This window comes from Microcaecilia unicolor, chromosome 5 (genome assembly GCF_901765095.1).
Source record: "Microcaecilia unicolor chromosome 5, aMicUni1.1, whole genome shotgun sequence".
NCBI lineage: Eukaryota > Metazoa > Chordata > Amphibia > Gymnophiona > Siphonopidae > Microcaecilia > Microcaecilia unicolor.
In genome coordinates this window covers 186,648,701-186,668,811 of record NC_044035.1, presented here as the reverse complement: position 1 = coordinate 186,668,811, position 20,111 = coordinate 186,648,701, and the positions used below count along the sequence as shown (strand labels likewise).

At 45.5% G+C, this 20,111-nt stretch overlaps 1 protein-coding gene across 1 annotated transcript in view; it reads left to right on the top strand.

The window, feature by feature from the left end:
- EDC4 (enhancer of mRNA decapping 4) overlaps nt 1-18,368 on the top strand; it is a 1,195,039-nt gene extending 1,176,671 nt beyond the window's left edge. Inside the window, 1 exon segment of the mRNA XM_030203662.1 lies at nt 17,829-18,368. Within this exon segment, the coding sequence (XP_030059522.1) occupies nt 17,829-18,021 (193 nt within the window). The 3' untranslated portion in view covers nt 18,022-18,368.
- Nucleotides 18,369-20,111: the final 1,743 nt, after the last annotated feature.

Genomic DNA, 20,111 nt, shown 5'->3' with positions numbered 1-20,111 from the left:
AGAGTAGGGTTAAATGGTCATTTTTCTCAATGGAGAAGTGCTGATAGTGAAATTTCGCAGGGGTCTCTGCTGAGACTGCTGCTTTTTAACATATTTATAAATTATGAATATATGGGAATAACTAGTGAGGTAATTAAAGTTGCTGATAACACAAAGTTATTCAAAGCTGTTAAATTGCAAGAGGAACTTACGAGACTTGGAGATTAGGCATCCAAATGGCAGATGTTATTTAATGTGACCAATTGCAAAGTCATGCATGTGGGAAAGAGTAACCCGAAGTATAGCTATGTGATAAATGGTTAGGAGTCACCGACCAGGAAAAGGATCTAGGTGTCTTCATTGACAATACTTTGAAACTCTGCTCAGTGTGCCGCATCAGTGAAGAAAGCAAATAAAATGTTAGGTTTTCTTAGGAAAGGAATGGAAAACAAAAATGAGGATGTTATAATGCCTTTGTATTGTGCCATGTTGCAACTGCAGTTCATGTGCAATTCTGGCCACTGCATCTCAAAAAAGATATAGTGGAATTAGAAAAGGTACAGAGAATAGCGGCAAAAATGATAAAGGGGATGGGACGATTTCCCTATGAGGAAAGGCTGAAGCGGCTAGGGCTGTTCAGCTTGTTGAAAAGACAGTTGAGGGGAAGTATGATAGAGGTCAATAAAATAATGAGTGGAGTAGAACGGGTAGACATGGATCACTTGTTTACTCTTTCCAAAAATACTAAGACTAGGGGGCACGCAATGAAGCTACTAAGTAGTAAATTTAAAACAAATTGGAGAAAATATTTCTTCACTCAACGTGTAATTAATCTCTGGAATTCGTTGCCAGAGAATGTGGTGAAAGCAGTTAGCTTAGCGGGGTTTTAAAAAGTTGTAATATCTCTAAAAGAAAAGTCCATAAGCCATTATTAAGAAGTACTTGGGACAATCCATTGCTTATTTCTAGGATAAGAAGCATAAAATGTACTGTTTTGGATCTTGTCAGGTACTTGTGACCTGGATTGGCCACTGTTGGAAACAGGATACTGGGCTTGATGGACTTTTGGTCTGTCACAGCATTGTAACGCTTATGTTCTTATGTTCTAACCTTTGTTCTTCTGGTTTCTATAAGCATTGAAATGTTCTGGGTCCCCAGTGCTCAAAAGTAAGTGCAGGTGCTAGAGGCCATTAGCACCATACTAATGCCCACATTTACTGCACAAGGCGTTCAGAACCCCGGAGCATGCAGACAATGCAAGTAGCATGCTAGTGTAGTCAAGTTCATGTTAATGAGGTAATTTTGTATGACTCATGTTAATGAGGTCATTTTGTATTCCTCCCCAGTGCTCAGAAAAGAGTGCCAGAAAGTAAACTGCCTTACCGCTGCAAAAAATAAAGCCAGGTCGGAGCAGGAGTTAGGGTGCTGGAAGAAAGGATTTCTCATGACTCTCATGTTTTTCTCATGATTCTTTCAGCAAAATCTGCCAGTTTTGATTTCTTTTGGAAGCAGAAGGAAGCCTATGCAAGAAGCCCTTAAGTGTTGGTCTTGTGAAACAGCAGACCCAATTGAAGCTATTATTAAAAATAAAATTACGGAACACATAGACAAACATGGTTCAACCAAGGGAAGTCTTGCCTCACCAATTTGCTTCTCTTTGAAGATGTGAATAAACATTTGGATAATGGTGAGCTGGTTGATGTAGTGTATCTAGATTTTCAGTAAGTGTTTGTGAAAGTCCCTCTTGAAAACTCCTGAGAAAATTAAAATCCCGTGGGATAGGGTGTAATGTTCTGTTGTGGATTAGGAATTGGTTGATGGATAGAAAACAGAGGGTAGGGTTAAATGGTCAATTCTCTCAGTGGAGGAGTGTGAATAGTGGAGTGCCGCAGGGACCTGTACTGAGTCCTTTGCTATTTAACATATTTATTAATGATCTTGAAATGGGAATGATGAGTGAGGTAATTAAATTTGCAGATCTCACAAAACTATTCAAAGTTGTTAAAACTCAGGCAGATTGTGAAATATTACAGGAAAGCTTAGGAAGTTGGAAGACTGGCATCCAAATGGCAGATGAGATTTAATGAGGGCAAATGCAAAGTGATGCACATCGGGAAGAATAATCCAAATCACAGTTATTTGGTGCTAAGTTCCACCCTAGGAGTCAGAACCAAAGAAAAAGATCAAGGTATCTTCATGGAGAATAAGCTAAAACCTTCTACTCAGTGTGTGGTGGTGGCCAAAAAAATCAAACAGAATGTAAGAAGAATTAGGAAAGGGATATAAAATAAAGCAAACAGAATGTAGGAATTATTAAGAAAGGGATATAAAATAAGACCGAAAATATTATAATGCCTTTGTATCGCTCCATGGTGCGACCTCACCTTTGAGTATTGCATTCAGTTCTGGTCACCATATCTTTAAAAAGATAGCAGAATTAGAAACGGTTCAAAAAAGAATGATCAAAATGATAAAGGGGATGGAACTCCTCTCGTATGAGGAAAGGCAAGAGATTAGAGCTCTTCAGCTTGGAAAGAAACTGCTGAGGGAGGATATGATAAGAGGTCTACAAAATACCGAGGAGTGTTGAACGGGTAGACATATATTGATTTTTTACTCTTTCAAAAAGTGCAAAGACTAAGGGACAATCGAGGAAGTTACATGGTACTACTTTTAAAACAAGCAAGAGGAAATATTTTTTCACTCAATGAAAAGTTAGGCTCTGGAACTCATTGCCAGAGGATGTGGTATAAGAGGTTATTGTATCTAGGTTTAGACAAGTTCCTGGAGGAAAGGTCCATAGTCTGTTATTGAGATAGACATAGGGAAAATCACTGCTAGTCCCTGGGATCAGTAACATGAATCTTGCTATTATTTGGGATTCTGTCAGGTACTTGTGACCTGAATTGGTCACTGGAAGCAGGATACTTGGCTAGATGGACCATTGATTTGACCTAGTGTGGCTATTCTTATGTTTTTATGATGTGCGATTCCATTATCATTAAATAACACAGGGTGTACCGACTGGGAGTGGCTAAGATGGCGCCTGCACACCGAGAATAAGCAGCAAGTCCTGTTTGTTTTATTGGAATTATCCCTTTATCCCTTTGCAAAATGCCTCATACGAAAAGGAAAGGAGTTGTGAAGGGCTTACTGCAGCCAGCCAGAGTTTACTCTCCCATCCAACATACTTTGGACCTCTACTCTACCCAACAGCTGCTCGCAGATGCCTTTGAGAGCACCACTGGGAGGCAGCAAGAAGGAGTTGCCATCCCCATGGAGCATGACACAACATTGTCGCCACTGGCAACTGGTGTTCTGCCCTTCCCTGCTGCCACCCAGGAGGAGAGGTTGGACACCAGTACAACAGAATGCGCTGAGCTGAGGCCCTATGGCAGTGTTCCTGTCGGGGAGAGAGTGGTAGGAAATGTGTCCCCTGAGGTGAAAGGGATTCCTGTTCCTCCGGCAGTGATGAACACTTCCTTGCAGGCAATAGACACACTGAATACTTCTGTGGGAAGGTCGACTTGGGAAACTGCAAACTTGTTATCTAAAGTGAATCAGCTATCTGAAGTGGTGGACAAAATAAAGCAAGATTCTGCCGAGCAAAAGCATGGTATGTGTGGCAAAATATTGAATTTTCCAGCATATGAATTACAAGAATATTTCATGAATTGTATTTCTCTAGTTTGGCCAGCAGGTGGTGCATGTTTATGTTTAAAGCTGTTACAGAGAAATGACTGTGCCTTCTATAGTTAGCACACAGAAAAGAAGTAACCTGTAGTGATGTGGCCAGCTACTTTTAAAATTTGCTGTTCTGGGCTCTGTTTGGCCAGGAGCTCAAATTCAGCCAGGATATACTGGCTTTTTCTCCAGTCTTAGCCAGGGAGAAGAAAGAGAAAGATCTCTTTGCTGAGGCCCTGTCAACCGTTATATTTGATAACCTGTGAGCAGCTATATATCCTGAACTCCCCAGGTACTATTTAGATGACACGAATTTTAAACCACTCATTTGTGAGGTAAATTTAAACAGCCCTGGGAAAAAAAGAGTGGACTTAGAGATTTATTGTACACTAGTAAAAAGGCCCGTTTCTTACAGAAATGAAACGGGCGCTAGCAAGGTTTTCCTCGGAGTGTGTATGTTTGACAGAGTGTGTTTGACAGTGACTGTGTGTGAGAGCGAGAGAGTGAATGTGCGAGTGTGTGTGTGTGACAGAGAGTGAGACTGTCTCCTCTGTCCCCTGCCCCCCCCCCTCCAGCCACTCAGCGATTCTTCTCTCTCCCCTGCTCCCCCTCCAGGCACCCAGCGATTCTCCTCTGTCCCCTGGCCCCCCTGTAGCCACCCAGTGATTCTCCTCTCTCCCCTGCCCCCCCTCCAGGCACCCACCGACTCTCCGTCGCTCCTTTGAAAGCCCTGCCCGTCTGTAGCCTTCCCCTCAAGTTCATTCCCTCTTGAGGTCCCGCCTTCTGACATAATTTCCTCTTTCCGTGAGGGCAGGACTCTGAGGGAACGAACTGGAAGGGAAGGCTACAGACGGGCAGGGCTTTCAAAGGAGCGACGGGGACTCGGTGGGTGCCTGGAGGGGGGGGCCAGGGGAGAGAGGAGAATCGCTGGGTGGCAATGACGGACCGGGCAGGCAGGTTGGGCGTTTTTTTTTTTACAGACCATTGATTGGTTCCTCGTTCTTGTGACGTTGCGGGACAAAGCCAATGAAACGCTGAGTTACAGACTTACGAACCCTACACTGCCACAGTGCCACGGAGTCAGCTTCAGAACGTTGGAGGTGCTTTTTATTATATAGGATTCTTAATCCAATAATACTGCAGTGTACAAAAAAGACAGAGCAAAGAACAAAATCAGAAATAAAGTATTTGGGGTTGAGTGGAGAAGGTGAAGACTCAGGATTCAATCAACATCCCAGCCAAACTCACCAATTGTTAAGAGTTGAAACTATAGCAATAGTCTGCAACTATTAATATATAGAAATCTGATTATAAATTGAGTTACGTAAATAAATTCAGGTTGTACTCATGGTGGTGGATTCCTGATTTTGGATGTATTTTTCTAAGGCAGCAGGATCCACATATCTTTTTGTTGCTTTATGTGTAATCTTCATGCATGCAGGAGCTAGCAAACCATATATAGTAACATAGTAAATGACGGCAGATAAAGACCTGTACAGTCCATCCAGTCTGCCCAACAAGATAAACTCATTTACATGGTATGTGATACTTTATATGTATACCCAAGTTTGATTTGTCCTTACCTTTCTCAGGGCACAGACCGTAGAAGTCTACCCAGCACTGTTCTGGAGCTAACGACGAAGCCCCTTAAAATTTACATTCAAGCCCATCACTATCTATTCAGTCACAATCAGGGCATAGACCGTAGAAGTCTGCCCAGCTCCTATTTTGTTTCCCAATTACCGGCGTCACCACCCAATCTCCGCTAAGATTCCGCAGAACCATTTCTTCTAAACAGGATTCCTTTGTGTTTATCCCACGCAGGTTTGAATTCCATTACCGTTTTCATCTCTACCACCTCCCGCGGGAGGGCATTCCACATATCCACCACCCTCTCCGTGAAAAAATACTTCCTGACATTAGTCCTGAGTCTGCCGCCCTTCAACATCAATTCATGTCCTTAAATTCTACTGCCTTCCCGTCTCCGAAAAAGGTTCATAATACCTTTCAAATATTTGAATGTCTGTATCATGTCACCCCTTTTCTCCTTTCCTGTAAGGTATACATGTTCAGGTCAGCAAGTCTCTCCTCGTACGGTTTGCAACGCAAATCCCATATCATTTTTGTAACTTTTCTTTGCACCGCTTCCAGTGTTTTTACATCTTCAGCAAGCTACGGCCTCCAAAACTGAACACAATACTCCAAGTGGGGCCTCACCAACGACTTGTAGAGGGGCATCAACACCTCCTTTCTTCTGCTGGTTACGCCCCTCTGTACGCAACCTAACATCCTTCTGGCCACGGCCATCGCCTTGTTGCATTGTTTCTTCACATTTAGTTCCTCAGACACCAACACCCCTAGGTCTGTCTCTTGAGTCGACCTTACTAATCTCTTCCCTCCTATTCGGTATCTCTCTTTCGGGTTTCTGCACCCCAAGTACATCACTCTACACTTATTGGCATTTAATTTTAACTACAATCTATTAGAAAAGTACTTCAATATTATTTAAACAACATTTTAATTATTACCAATATGTAAACATATATTCTTTGGAACTCACTCTTACATGCCTTTCACACCGTCATCCACACCAGCGTCATCATAACCTATACCACATTCATATAATGCAACCCTTAAATAGAGCATTGCGTTGCAACACTTATGCCTAAAGTTTAACTCTAACGTGCACATTGAGCTTTTGATGATATTATAGAATGTTCATAACTTGTATCAAATTGGAACCCAAAAGTCCAAACTAGCGCCTGTCAGCGGCTTGCTCAAAGTCACGCTTAGTTAATTGCCAAGCCACAATGATACAAACAGTCTTAAAGCTCCACTTGCATATGGTGAATCTAATTGTGTGATCAAACTTCACATTTGTCTTTCACCAACTGGAAATCGTTGGTGAAAGACCAGATCTTGCCCCCTGTGTCGGAAAGCTGTCAGGATGTGGCTTTGGGCTCACCGTTACGGCATGTTTCTCCAAGCCACTTATCTGGCAGGCATAAACAACAGTCTAGCCGACAGATTGAGCAGAATAATGCAACCTCAAGAGTGGTCGCTCAATGCGGGTGTCGTACACAAGATCTTCCGAGAGTGGGGCACCCCCTTGGTGGATCTTTTGCCACTCAGGTCAATCACAAAGTCCTTCAATTTTGTTCCAGACTTCAGGCCCACGACAGACTAGCGTCGGATGCCTTTCTCCTTCATTGAGGGAAGGGCCTTCTGTACGCATATCCTTCCATACCTCTGGTGGGGAAGACTTTGCTGAAACTCAAGCAGGACTATGGAATCATGATTCTGATTGCTCCTTTCTGGCCGCGTCAGATTTGGTTCCCTCTTCTTCTGGAGTTGTCCTCCGAAGAACCGTGGAGATTGGACTGTTTTCCAACCCTCATATCTCAGAACGAGGGGGCACTTCTGCATCCCAACCTCCAGTCTCTGGCTCTCACGGCCTGGATGTTAACAGTGTAGAATTTGCTTCCTTGGGTCTTTCTCAGGGTGTCTCCCGGGTTTTGCTTGCTTCCAGGACAGATTCCACGAAGAGATGTTACTTTTTCAAGTGGAGGAAGTTTGCCATCTGGTGTGATAGCAAGGCCTTAGATCCTCGCTCTTGTCCTGTACAGACCCTGCTTGAATACCTTCTACATTTGTCAAAGTTTGGTCTCAAGACCAACTCCGTAAGAGTTCACTTCAGTGCAATTAGTGCTTATCATCAACGTGTAAAGGGTAAGCCTATCTCTGGACAGCCTTTAGTTGTTCGCTTCATGAGAGGTTTGCTTTTGTCAAAGCCCCCTGTCAAACCTCCACCAGTGTCATGGGATCTCAACATCGTTCTCACCCAGCTGATGAACCCTCCTTTTGAGCCACTGAATTCGTGCCATCTGAAGTACTTGACCTGGAAGGTCATTTTCTTGGTGGCTTTTACTTCAGCTCGTAGAGTCAGTGAGCTTCGGTAGTGCATGCTCCTTATCTCAAGTTTCATCACAACTGAGTAGTCCTCCACATGCACCCTAAGTTCTTGCCGAAGGTGGTGTCGGAGTTCCATCTGAACCAGTCAATTGTCTTGCCAACATTTTTTCCCCGTCCTCATACCCGCCCTGCTTGAACGTCTGTTGTACACCTTGGACTGCAAGAGAGCATTGGCCTTTTACGTGGCGCAGACAAGCCCCTTCAGACAGTCCACCCAAATGTTTGTTTCTTTTGATCCCAACAGAAGGGGAGTCGCAGTCGGGAAACACACCATTTCCAATTGGCTAGCAGATTGCATTTCCTTCACATGCCCAAGCTGGGCTGACAAGAGGGTCATGTCACGGCTCATAGTGTTAGAGCCATGGCTGCATCTTCGGTGGCCCACTTGAAGACAGCCACTATTGAAGAGATTTGCAAGGCTGCGACGTGGTCATCAATCCACACATTCACATCTCACTACTGCCTTCAGCAGGATACCTGACACGATAGTCCGTTTGGGCAGTCGGTGCTGCAGAATCTGTTCAGGGTTTAGAATCCAACTCCACCCCCCCCAAGTCCCATTTTTATTCTGTTCCAGGCTTCACACTCAGATGTTCTAGTTCGTAGGTCAATCCTTCTTATGTCCTCACCGTTGCGAGGCCCAATTGACCTTTCTTTGTTGTTTTGAGTGAGCCTGGGTGCTAGGGATACCCCAGATGTGAGAACAAGCAGCCTGCTTATCCTCGGAGAAAGCGAAGATACATACCTGTAGCAGGTATTCTCCGAGGACAACAGGCTGATTGTTCTCACAACCCCACCCACCTCCCCTTTGGAGTTGTTGTCGTTTTATTCTTGCTTTTGGATATAACTGAGTGGGGCTGTCGCGTGAAGGGCGGGAAGACGGCCGCGTATGCGCGGTGCACGTGCCCCGTGCGCCAGAAGGTTCTCTCAAAGCTCTGAAGACTTTTGCTTTGAAAAGTTCCGTTGTGGGGCCGCCGTGGACGCCGACCCAGTCGTGAGAACAATCAGCTTGCTGTCCTTGGAGAATACCTGCTACAGGTATGTATCTTCGCTTTATGGGTTAATGACTTCTTTAATTGTGAAAGCATAGGCTTGGGGCCAGACCAGAAAAGAGGTGGACTGTGGTGGATAAGGAAAACGGTAACAGAATTCAAGCACACGTGGGATAAACATAAAGGAATCCTGTTCAGAAGGAATGGATCCTAAGGAGCTTAGCCGAGATTGGGTGGCAGAGCCGGTGGCGGGAGGCAGGGATAGTCCTGGGCAGACTTATACGGTCTGTGCCAGAGCTGGTGGTGGGAGGCGGGACTGGTGGTTGGGAGGCGGGGATAGTGCTGGGCAGACTTATACGGTCTGTGCCAGAACCGGTGGTGGGAAGCGGGGCTGGTGGTTGGGAGGCGGGGATAGTGCTGGGCAGACTTACACGGTCTGTGCCCTGAAAAGAACAGGTACAAATCAAGGTAAGGTATACACAAAAAGTAGCACATATGAGTTTATCTTGTTGGGCAGACTGGATGGACCATGCAGGTCTTTTTCTGCCGTCATCTACTATGTTTCTATGATAAACTTTGGGAAATATGTTCCATGGCTAGGATAGCAGCATATAATCAGCATACTGTTGCTAGACATGAGGAATACTGGAAGAATGGCACAACGTTCATAGATCATTCCACTAAGTCAGTAAACCAGCTAGGGGGGAGAAGGAGGGATTAGAGTTTTAGGGGTATTTTTTCTCTCTTTGTGTTTATCATTTAGATTGCTGTTAACTTCATATTATATAGTGTTATAATGGGATCTCAGAAGAGCTAGTGAGGCCCTGTCTGGTGTATATTATATTCTTGATGAAAAATGTCCTATATAAAACTTTTTTTTAAAGGTTGGCTAGTGGACTGCATTTTCTTTTTCTGCCCAGGCTGGACTAACTCTAGAGTGTTATGTCACAGCTCATAATGGGTAGCATCAGTACATAAGAACATAAGCGTTGCTATACTGGGACAGACCGAAGGTCCATCAAGCCCAATATCCTGTTTCCAACAGTGGCTAATCCAGGTCACAAGTACCTGACAAGATACCAAAAGATTAAAACAGATTTTATGCTGCTTATCCTAGCAGTTGATTTATCAGTTGAAATCAATCCACACATTTATCTTACTACAGTTTGGAACAGAGCTTCTGATATGACAGTCAGTGTGGTCTGTCACTCTTTCAGAATCTATTTATTTTTATCTTTTTTGTTACATTTGTACCCCGTGCTTTCCCACTCATGGCAGGCTCAATGCGGCTTACATGGGACAATGGAGGATTAAGTGACTTGCCCAGAGTCACAAGGAGCTGCCTGTGCCTGAAGTGGGAATTGAACTCAGTTCCCCAGGACCAAAGTCCACCACCCTAACCACTAGGCCAGTGATGGCGAACCTTTCAGAGACCGAGTGCCCAACAGCAACCCAAAATCTAATTATTTATGGCAAAGTGCCAACAGGTGCTGGTACTCATTATGGGTGGGGTCACCACATGACTCCACCCCTATGATAGCCACACCCCTTTCACCAGCCATGGCACATATAAACAGACATCATTGAAAATATTATACTAGTATAGGAGAAAAAAATAACATGATTTTTTTTTCATTTTAAATCATTTCTGTAAGCTGTTACAGCTCCAGTATACCCAGTGCAAAATAAGACAGCAGGTGTAAATTCTCAAATTGGACATATTCCAAACACTAAAATGAAAATAAAATGATTTTTTTCTACCTTTCTTGTCTGATTCTGCTGCTCTCTATCTCTTCTCTTAACTCCGTTTCCAGGACTTCCTTTCCATTTATTTCTTTACTTTACTCCTTTCTTCTCCATTTCTTGCCCTCCATCCATGTCCAGCAACCCTCTTCTCCCCTCCAGCCACCCATGTCCAGCCACCCTCCTCTCCCCCCTGCCCTCCCCTCCAGCCACCCTCCTCTCCCCCCTGCCCTCCCAGCACCAGGCAGGCCTCCCTCCCACCAAGCACCAGGCCTCCCTCCTTCCCACCCAGCATCAGGCCTCCCTCGCACCCAACACCCGGCCTCCCTCCCTCCCACCCACCAAGCACCAGGCCTCCCTCCCTCCGAGAACCAGGGCCCCCCTCCTCCAAAATTTAAAAGTCATACCTGGTCGGGGTTAAGGTGGCGTCCGCAGCGGCAGCGAAAAGTGTGTTGTTTGCTTGTCGCGCCTTTGGCCTTCCCTTCTGTCTCTCAAGCTCTGGTCCCACCCTTGCAGAAACAGGAAGTGAGGGCGGGACCAGAGCTTGAGAGACAGAAGGGAAGGCTGAAGGCGCGCCGAGCAAACAACACACTTTTCGCTGCCGCTGCGGACGCCACCTTAACCCCGACCAGGTATGCCTTTTAAATTTCGGAGGAGGGTGAGCCCTAGTGCTCGGAGGGCGGGCTGGTGCTTGGTGGGAGGGAGGGAGGCCGGCCTGGTGCTCGGAGGGAGGGAGGGCAGACCAGCGATGGCGCGCGGACGGGTGGACGGACCAGGCGCGCGTGCCAACAGAGAGGGTTCTGCCTGCCCTCTCTGGCACGCGTGCCATAGGTTCGCCATCACTGCACTAGGCCATATCTGAGGCCCATTTCTTTCTGTTCCAGGCTGCCTAAAAAAAAAAAAAGATATGAGAATAAATATTGTTTCAGAAACCCATAAGCCCTTCCTGCTGCAGGCCTTGTTAGTGATTCCTATTTTTGTTTAAGGCAGCCTGGGTAGCTAAGGATTCCCATATGTAAGGCTGTCATTTTGGCTTATTCTTGGAGAAATCAAAGTTACCTGCAGCAGATGTTCTCCAAGGACAGCAGAATGAATATTTTTACATACCTGCTCACCTCCTCTTGGGTTGAATTCTTTAAGCTGTACATATTAAACTGATTAGGTCCCACGCCTCATAAATATTCATTGGGGATATCTTGAAAATCTGACTGGTTTGCAGACCTGGAAAGAAATGAAAAAAGAGGAAAAAAAACACACACAAACATGAGTAACAAAACAAAACCATGAGGCTGATCCAAAGAGGATATCAAAATATGAGTCTTTATTGTAAAAGTCATAGAAACAACCTCACATGGCCGGGTTTCAGCACAAAGGCCTGCCTCAGGGGTCAAACAAATCTAAAAATGAAAATAATATAAATACTAGTAAAAAAGGCCTGTTTCTGACACAAATGAAACGGGCGCTAGCAAGGTTTTCCTCAGAGTATGTATGTTTGAGAAGAGTGTATGTGAGAGTGACTGTGTGTGAGAGAGAGAGTGAATGTGCGAGTGTGTGTGAGAGAAAGTGAGTCTGGGTGCAAGTGTGTCTGTGAGAGAGTGTGTGTGAGAGAATGAGAGTGTGTGAGAGAGTGTGTTTCACACAGATACAGTGTGTGCGAGAGAGAGAGTGTGTGTGAGACACAGACTCTCTGTGAGACTGAGTGTATGAGACCAAGACAGTGTGTGAGTGATTGTGTGACACATAGAAAGTGAATGTGATACAGTGTGAGACATAGAGTGTGTGAGAGAGAGAGAAAGAAATTGACTGTGAAAGAGAGAGAGAGTGTGTGAGAGAGAGTGTGTGTGTGTGACAGAGATACCTCCCCCTCTCTGGTGTCAGGCCCCCCTTCCCTCCCTCTCTCTGGTGTCAGGTCCCCCCCCTTCCTCCCTCTCTCTGGTGTCTGAGCGTTACTGTGTAGGACGCTGAGCTCTGGCTGTGCTTCAAGGAACTGACCAATCCTATTTAATAGAATGCACCCCCAACATTCTGAAGCCGAGAAACCTCGTGTGGTTGGTCACTTCTGCTTGTGACGAACCCGGAAGTACGTGATGTCAATTCAGGAGATGGATACAGAGAACAGGAATGCCTCAGCCATGCAGTCAGCTTCAGAATGTCGGAGGTGCGTTTTATTATATAAGATACTTTCAACATCATTTGTCGAAACTTTAAATCAATTAGTAAAACATAAACAACACGTACTTAAATGATGTAGATAAATAAATAATGAAGGCTTATAAACCCTCAAATGAATTCATCCATTACTATTAGGGCCGTTAACAGCCATAAAAAGGGGGTCAAATTAGCCCAAGGGTAGTATTATTGCACACAAAAGTTTCTATCACCAAGGTTTCAATCATAGTTATTGAATGTTTTTCATATGCATTCACAGTTCAAAAATTATATATAAAGTAGAGAGTGTTTATCATATTTACTTTTATACTTGGATCAGTGGAGGACTAGCCTAATGGTTAAAGCAGTGGGCTGAGAACCAGGTGGGCCCGTTCAAATCCCACTCTTGTGATCTTGGGCAAGTCACTTAACCCTTCATTGCCTCAGGTGCAAACTCAGATTGTGAGCCCTCCAGGGAGAGAAAATATCCACTGTATCTGAATGTACACTACTTTGATAGTTTTTGGGCTTGCAGACAGTATGTAAGACAGGGGCATAGCTACGGGTGGGCCTGGGTGGGCCTAGGCCCGTCCAATGTTGCTTCAGGCCCACCCAGAAGCACTACACCCATACCAATTCCCTCCCTTCCCTCCACCCTCGCATGTCCGGCGCCTCTCTCTCCCCTCCCACAGTGCCGGCACCGCCAGGGCGCTACCTCCGTGTCTTCCTTACCCACCCGCCATCCTTGCCACGGAACTTGCTCTCTCTCTATGATCGCCGCCCAGCAGGAACTTCAAACAGCGCGTCAGCGCTGTGTCAGAGCCTTCCTCTCTGCCGCGTCCCACCCAGCCTGCGTAAACAGGAAGTTGCGTGACATGCGTCAGAGAGAAAGGCTCTGACACAGCGTTGACGCGCTGTTTGAAGTTCCTGCTGGGCAGCGATCATAGAGAGCAAGTTCCATGGCAAGGATGGCAGGTGGGTAAGGAAGACACGTAAGTAGCGGTGCCGGAACTGTGGGAGGGGAGAGAGGCGCTGGACATGGGGGTTGGAGGGGAGGGAAGGGGCCCTGGACATGTATGCTTGTGGGTGGGAGGTTGGAGAGAAGGGAAGAGAGGTGCTGGGCATGTAAGGAGGTGCTGGAGAGAAGGGATAGAGGTGCTGGATATGTGGGTGTGAGGGAAGGGAGAGAGGTGCTGGATATGTGGGTGGGAGGGAAGGGAGAGGTGCTGGATATGTAGGAGGGAGAGAAGGGAGAGATGTGCTGGGTGAGGGTGTGGGAGGGAAGGGAGAGAGCTGCTGGATTTGTGGGGGAGGGCAGGCGGGAAGGGGGAGAGGTGCTGGGCATGCAAGGGAGGCTGCAGCAAAGGGAGAGAGGTGCTGGATATGCAGGGGAGGACTGGAGGGAAGAGGGAGAGATGTGGACCTGCAAGTGGGGCGAGAACGAAGGGAGAGAAGTACTGGACCTAAGAGAGGGGGAAGGGATAGTGTTAGAGGAAAGGGAGAAGGATGTTGGATCAAGGAGATAAAGGAATGGGGGGGGGGGGTCAAATGCTGAACCCATAGTGGAGAATGAACCAGATGCATAAGGGGGAGGGAAGAGAGAAGGAAAGTTGCTGGTTAGAGAGGAAAGGTGTGTGGGAGGGAGAAAGGGGACATAGAGAGGTACAAAGAAACAGAAGGGATGAGCATTGGATAGGAGCATGGGGACAGGGACACAGATGAGATGCTGTATTGGGATGACATATGGGCACATAGGGGCAATGCCTGACATGAGGGTGGGGAGGGAGATATGGGAATAGAGATACAATGGACATGGGGGGGGGGGGGGGGGGTAGGAGAATAGAGATATAATGGACACAGAGGGGAGATACCAGACAAGAAGGAGAATAGGAACACAGATGGGAGATGCTGGGCATGGGGTACATGGGTGCACAAAGGAATGGATGCGGGGATATGAACACGGGAGATTCTGGATAAGGAAATATATGGACACAGAGATGGAAGATGGATGGTGGACATGGAGACAGAAGAAATGTCAAATGGACAGGAAAGACACAGGGAAGCAGAAACCAGAGACAGGGACCAATATGATATGAAAAATAAAATGACCAGACAACAAAAAGGTACAAAAATTATTTTTATTTCTATTTTGTGATTAGATTATGTCAGAGTTGGCATATGTCAGACATGGCTGGGGCCCAGGGAAGAAATCTAGGAGAGGACCCCAAAGCCCATTACCAGGCTGCACCTTCTTCAGCTTCTGGCAGGCTTGGGGCTCTCTCTGGCCAGAAAGCCAAGCACAATTGCCCTATTTGCACCCCCCCCCCCCCAAAAAAAAAAAAAAAAAAAAACATCATCCCTGGCATGTGATACCTTTAAATTTTGCACAGGAGGAAATGCCTTTTTGTTTCTCTAGTGTTGTACTACATGCAAGGTCTGGTTTCTTGGGGTTTCAGTTTAATTTATATTTATAGAGTTTGTGGTCACTTATTCAGTATTTGGCTCTTGTGTTCTGTCTGCGTGGCCCCGAGGTATTCTGTCACCATGAAGTTTCTATGTAGCATTCTGTAGTAATTTGGCTTGTTTAGTTTTCTTGATGTATCAATATTTTAGAGCCACTTTTCATAGGTAGAGGATCCTTGTTTTGGAAGTTAGTGCTGGCATGGTAGATTTGCTCTAGATTCTGAGTGACTTTTTGTTTGTAGATTTTTTAAAATTACTTTACAACATGTCTATTATTGAGATTACCAGAATTTCTTTGTATGGTGAGTTTTATGGGGAAATGTCCTTGCTGTGCTCGGCATCCATTATTAATGGAAGGCCAGGAGGTGCTCTGGATGCAGAATGTGTTTGGCGTTCAGTGTTTGGCTTTCAATACCATATGTGTGTTGGAGGACCTTGGCTCAATGGGGGCTGAAGAAGAGTGCAGTTCCTTGTACTTCCTTTAGCTCTCAATTAATTGGCCACTGAAGCCTGCACTGCTACCCTCATTGAAGTAATGGGGAGTGAGGTAGAGGTGCAGCATGGGGTGGGGTAGGGGTAAAGCATGGGTGTATTAGGTGGCTGGGTTTTTTTTCTCTTTCAAAAAGTTGGCAAATCTAGTGCCCACCCATCCAACTTGTTGGCCCACCCAAAAATTGCCTTCTAGCTACACCACTGATGTAAGAACTAAAAACAAAACAAGAAATGACTAAGCAATCAGGCTATAAGTGGGGGGATTCAGTAAATGGTGTCCAAACTTAGGTTCCTGTGTAGAGCAGGGCCGCCGAGAGTGGGGGACAGGGAGGACAAAATTCCCGTGGCCTGGGCCTCCAAGGGGGCCCGGCGCCGCAGTCCCACCCGCCACCGGGCCCCTTCCACCCGAACCCCCACCAGCAGAAGTGCTAACTTCTGTTCTGACTCCAGCGTGCGCAGCCCACACAGACGCGCTCCTCTCAGCTGATCTTCGCTGTACTCTGCAGGGCTTCTGTGCGTCTGACGTGCAGGACGTCAGACGCACAGAAGCCCTGCAGAGTACAGCGAAGATCAGCTGAGAGGAGCGCGTCTGTGTGGGCCGCGCATGCCGGAGTCAGAAGACAGCACTTCTGCTGACGGGGGTTGGGGTGGAAGGGGCCCGGTGGCGGAGGCGGATGGGACTGTGGCACCGGGCCCCCCTCAGGGGGAGGCGACAACCTGGGGGACAGTGGGGGCTGGGCCCAGGGGGCGGGGCCCGGGGTGGCCTTGTCCCGGGCCCGGCCCCGGCGGCCCTGCTACACAGAACAACCTTTACAGAATTCTAGCTTAGTGCACATTTCGTGCCTAACTTTGAGTGCAAGCATTTATGCCTGCCAGAAACTGATGTAAATGCTCATGCCCAGCTAATGGCAGTTAGGTACACAAGAGTGGAGGAGTGGCCTAGTGGTTAGGGTGGTGGACTTTGGTCCTGGGGAACTGAGGAACTGAGTTCGATTCCCGGCACAGGCAGCTCCTTGTGACTCTGGGCAAGTCACTTAACCCTCCATTGCCTGCCGCATTGAGCCTGCCATGAGTGGGAAAGCGTGGGGTACAAATGTAACAAAAATAAAAAAATAAATGCTGATATTCTATAACATGCTTAAATTCTGGGGACATCTGTGCCTCTTGCCGCCTTTCAGGCACACAGGTTATAAAATAGGACATAGGCAGATCTGTGCATAACTAATTACTGCCAATTAATTGCTTGTTACCGCCAATAATTATCACCTAATTGGCTAATTATTTTACATGCAGATCTGGGATCCATGCCCAAATTTGAGCACTCACCTTTGGGTGACCTATATAGAATCTGGCAGTAAAAGCTTAATTCAGAATATCAATAGGGGAACAATTTGTAGGTGGATATAACTGTTCAGTGCTGGAGAAAGGTGCATAATTTTTAAATATGTAATTGGGATGTTTTCTTGGGGGATGATTATAGGATGTAGAATGACCAGAATTAGTTGAAGCCTTGACAATTGGCTGTGTTAACAAATTTTAAGTTTTGTGTCTGTTAACATGTGTCCAATGTGTGTGCTCATGTTTTTCCTGTGGAAAGATAACTGGAAAGTTGTAGTGGTTAGACAAATGAAAGGCAAAGAACTCCCAACTGGAAGTATTTCAGATCTGCCATTGCTGAGAAGATCCTTGTTTGGAATGCTTTACCCAGATACCTGAGAACTTGTGAAGGCATAAAACAATTCAAACGGCTGCTAAAAATACATCTGTTTGTGAAAGTCTTTTTGGCTACATGAAGACTTACCTGATTGACTCTTGTTTTCCTTTCTGTGTTTTTTTTTCTATTTTCTTTTTTTTTTTGAGTAAGACGTTTTGTTACTCATGCTTTAGTTTCATATGCTTGGAGCTTGTTACATGTTTAAGACTATGTATGTGACCATTGTTAAGGCGGTGTGTGTATGTATATATATATATATATATATATATAGCATTAATATGAGACACTCAAAAACAACCTGGCTTCCATATGTATAATTTCTTAATCTCCTTGCACTTTAGAAACTGTATTGATAAAGTGCAAGGAGATTAAGAAATTATACATATGGAAGCCGATGATGATGCAGTCAAGTCACAGGACTAGTTGCTGTGTGAAACGAGTTGCTGCTGAGGCTCCTACATAATTGGATTTACCCACTTTTTATAAGGATGACTGAAGAGATTTAAGAGCGCAGGGTTGTTTTTTTAGTGATTTATGCTACCCCTGATGTGAATGTAGGTTTGTTGGACTATTTAGCATTAACATGAGAAGCAGCTAGCACAGTACATGTGGCATATAACCCTTTTTCTTTTCTCCTTTAGCTATTTGGATGAAGCTCTGATGCATTTAGACCACAGCGACCCCGTGACCCATGATCATATGGGCACTGTTATGAACCAAGTACGACAGAAGCTCTTTCATTTCCTGCAGGTGGAGCCGCATAGCCCCTTGAACAGACTGGCTCGGCGCCTGATGATGATGCTGCAAGGCCTGGTCAGCCCAGGCATGAGCTAAGCACAGTCTGGTACTATTCCTGAAAACTCCAAACTCAGTACCAAACTCCAAGACTGGGGATGGAAATACATATATACAGGAAAAAAATTAGTTTGTTTCAAAGAACATCTTTAAAGTGTCTCTCTAAAGTCACTATGAAAACAAGAAGATTATTTGTATGAATGCTCTATGACTTCCAGATCAATGTTACTTTTTGTTTACTGATTAAGAAATATTTTTGGCTTAATATAAAACACAAGCCATCCTCTGCTCAGAACATTATGGGTCCAAGAGGAGCATAGCATGAAGTCTTTGAAATGCCTGCAGTAACTGGAGTCTTTTTGTAGGCTGTGATAACATTAAAAAAATAAAGTTCCAATATACAAATTTGTGATTTCAGAGGCCTCTAATTCAGAATCTTACATTCACAACCTACAAAAATACGAGTTGTTTTTCAGAACTAGTATGGTTTGTGTTGCTCTACACCGTCCCTGTAGTAACCGGATGAGAGATATGAGGGATTTAGCAGTATTGAACTATTTCGCTCTGCTGCCCCCTCCTATTGGTTTTATTTCTAAGACTCCTCATTTATTCTAATGTTTTATTTGTTTCATTTAAGTTAAAATGTGTATATATCTTTTTGCCATGGCCATATTTCCTGTTTTAAAAAAATCTTCTATAGTTGTTCTCTCCCCTTAACCTTTTTTTATACCGGGGTTCTCAAACCTTTTTGACAGCAAAACTTATTCCAAGTCTCTGAAATGCATCATTCTCTCAACACACACACATATATACAAGCTAGTTCATCTCTCACCATCTGAAAGGTGGCCTCACACCATACCAGCTTCCCCCCATCCTGTTCTCTCTGTTATCACTTATTCTGTCCTTTCCAATTCTGAATAATAGTGAACACAACTAATATAAGAGCACTGACTGCAGCATGGACAATAAGCTCAGCTCTTGGTCAATTCTTGTGCTTCAGCTGCCTGTCGTTCTCTAGTGGTTTTCCTTTACTTAGGGTTACCATACGGCCAGGTTTCCCCAGACATGTCCTCCTTTCTGGTGACTTTCGGGGCATCTGTGTGGTTTTTGCTTGTGACAGTTTTGGACTGGATTTTAATTCTAGGAGCCTACACCTGCACATTGTACTGGTTCCTTTCACTTCCTGTGTGCTCCAGAAGTGAAAGCAGAGAGGCACTGCTGACACTGACCCCCCCCCCCCCCCCATACCCCCCCCCCCCCCCAGAGCCACCATTGCTTCACTCCCCTCTGTGTTCCTCTATTGCCACTGCAACACCCCCTCCTCAGACCCAGAACCAGTATCAGGACTTGGGAGCATCTGCTGACGGTGCTGATTCCCACAACCGGAAGTGGTAAGTCCCCGGATTGAGAGTCGACTCTGTGCAGACATACACAAACGGCGCTGTTCACTCTCTCTTCCCCACTGAAATGGCTGCACATCGGGCTGCTTCCTCCTCTGCCTAGAGCCAATTGCTCATAAACCACGGGGGACTGTACAGCCTCTGGTTCACATGAGCAGTCAGCTCTCTAGGAAGGCACGGGAGTGGGGGGGAGGAAACAGTCCAATACGTAGCCATTCACTGTCTCCTCCTCTTGCAGTGTGATTTCAGGGGGAAAGCGTGAACAGCACAGCTGTTACCTGCCTGTGGCCGTGTATAGCAGGGGTGCAGTCACCTTGCCCTGTCGATGGGGGGGGGAGGGGACAAATCAAGGTAACCGAGCAACATATGGGGAGTTGGGGCCCAACCATTTTTATTATTTGTGTCCTTTTTTTTTTTTTTTTTTTGTCTCCACAAATATGGTAACCCTACCTTTATCTCTCACTTCTCTTGCAATGCATTTGACTGAGAATACTACTAGCTGCATCATCTGTTTCTCCTGTTTTTGATAACCATTTTTGTGCCCACTTGTCTCGGTGAGCCCTCCAGAGGATGAGAAATGTTGTACTGTGCATTACTTGTATTGCCTGCGTGATGTTCTGATCACCAGCACCCTTATTTTATGTAAGTTTATATTAGTGGGAGTGACTAAGCAAGAGGAGCATTCAATCTATTTAAACATTTCTTCAAGAGTAAACAAAAAATAGAATA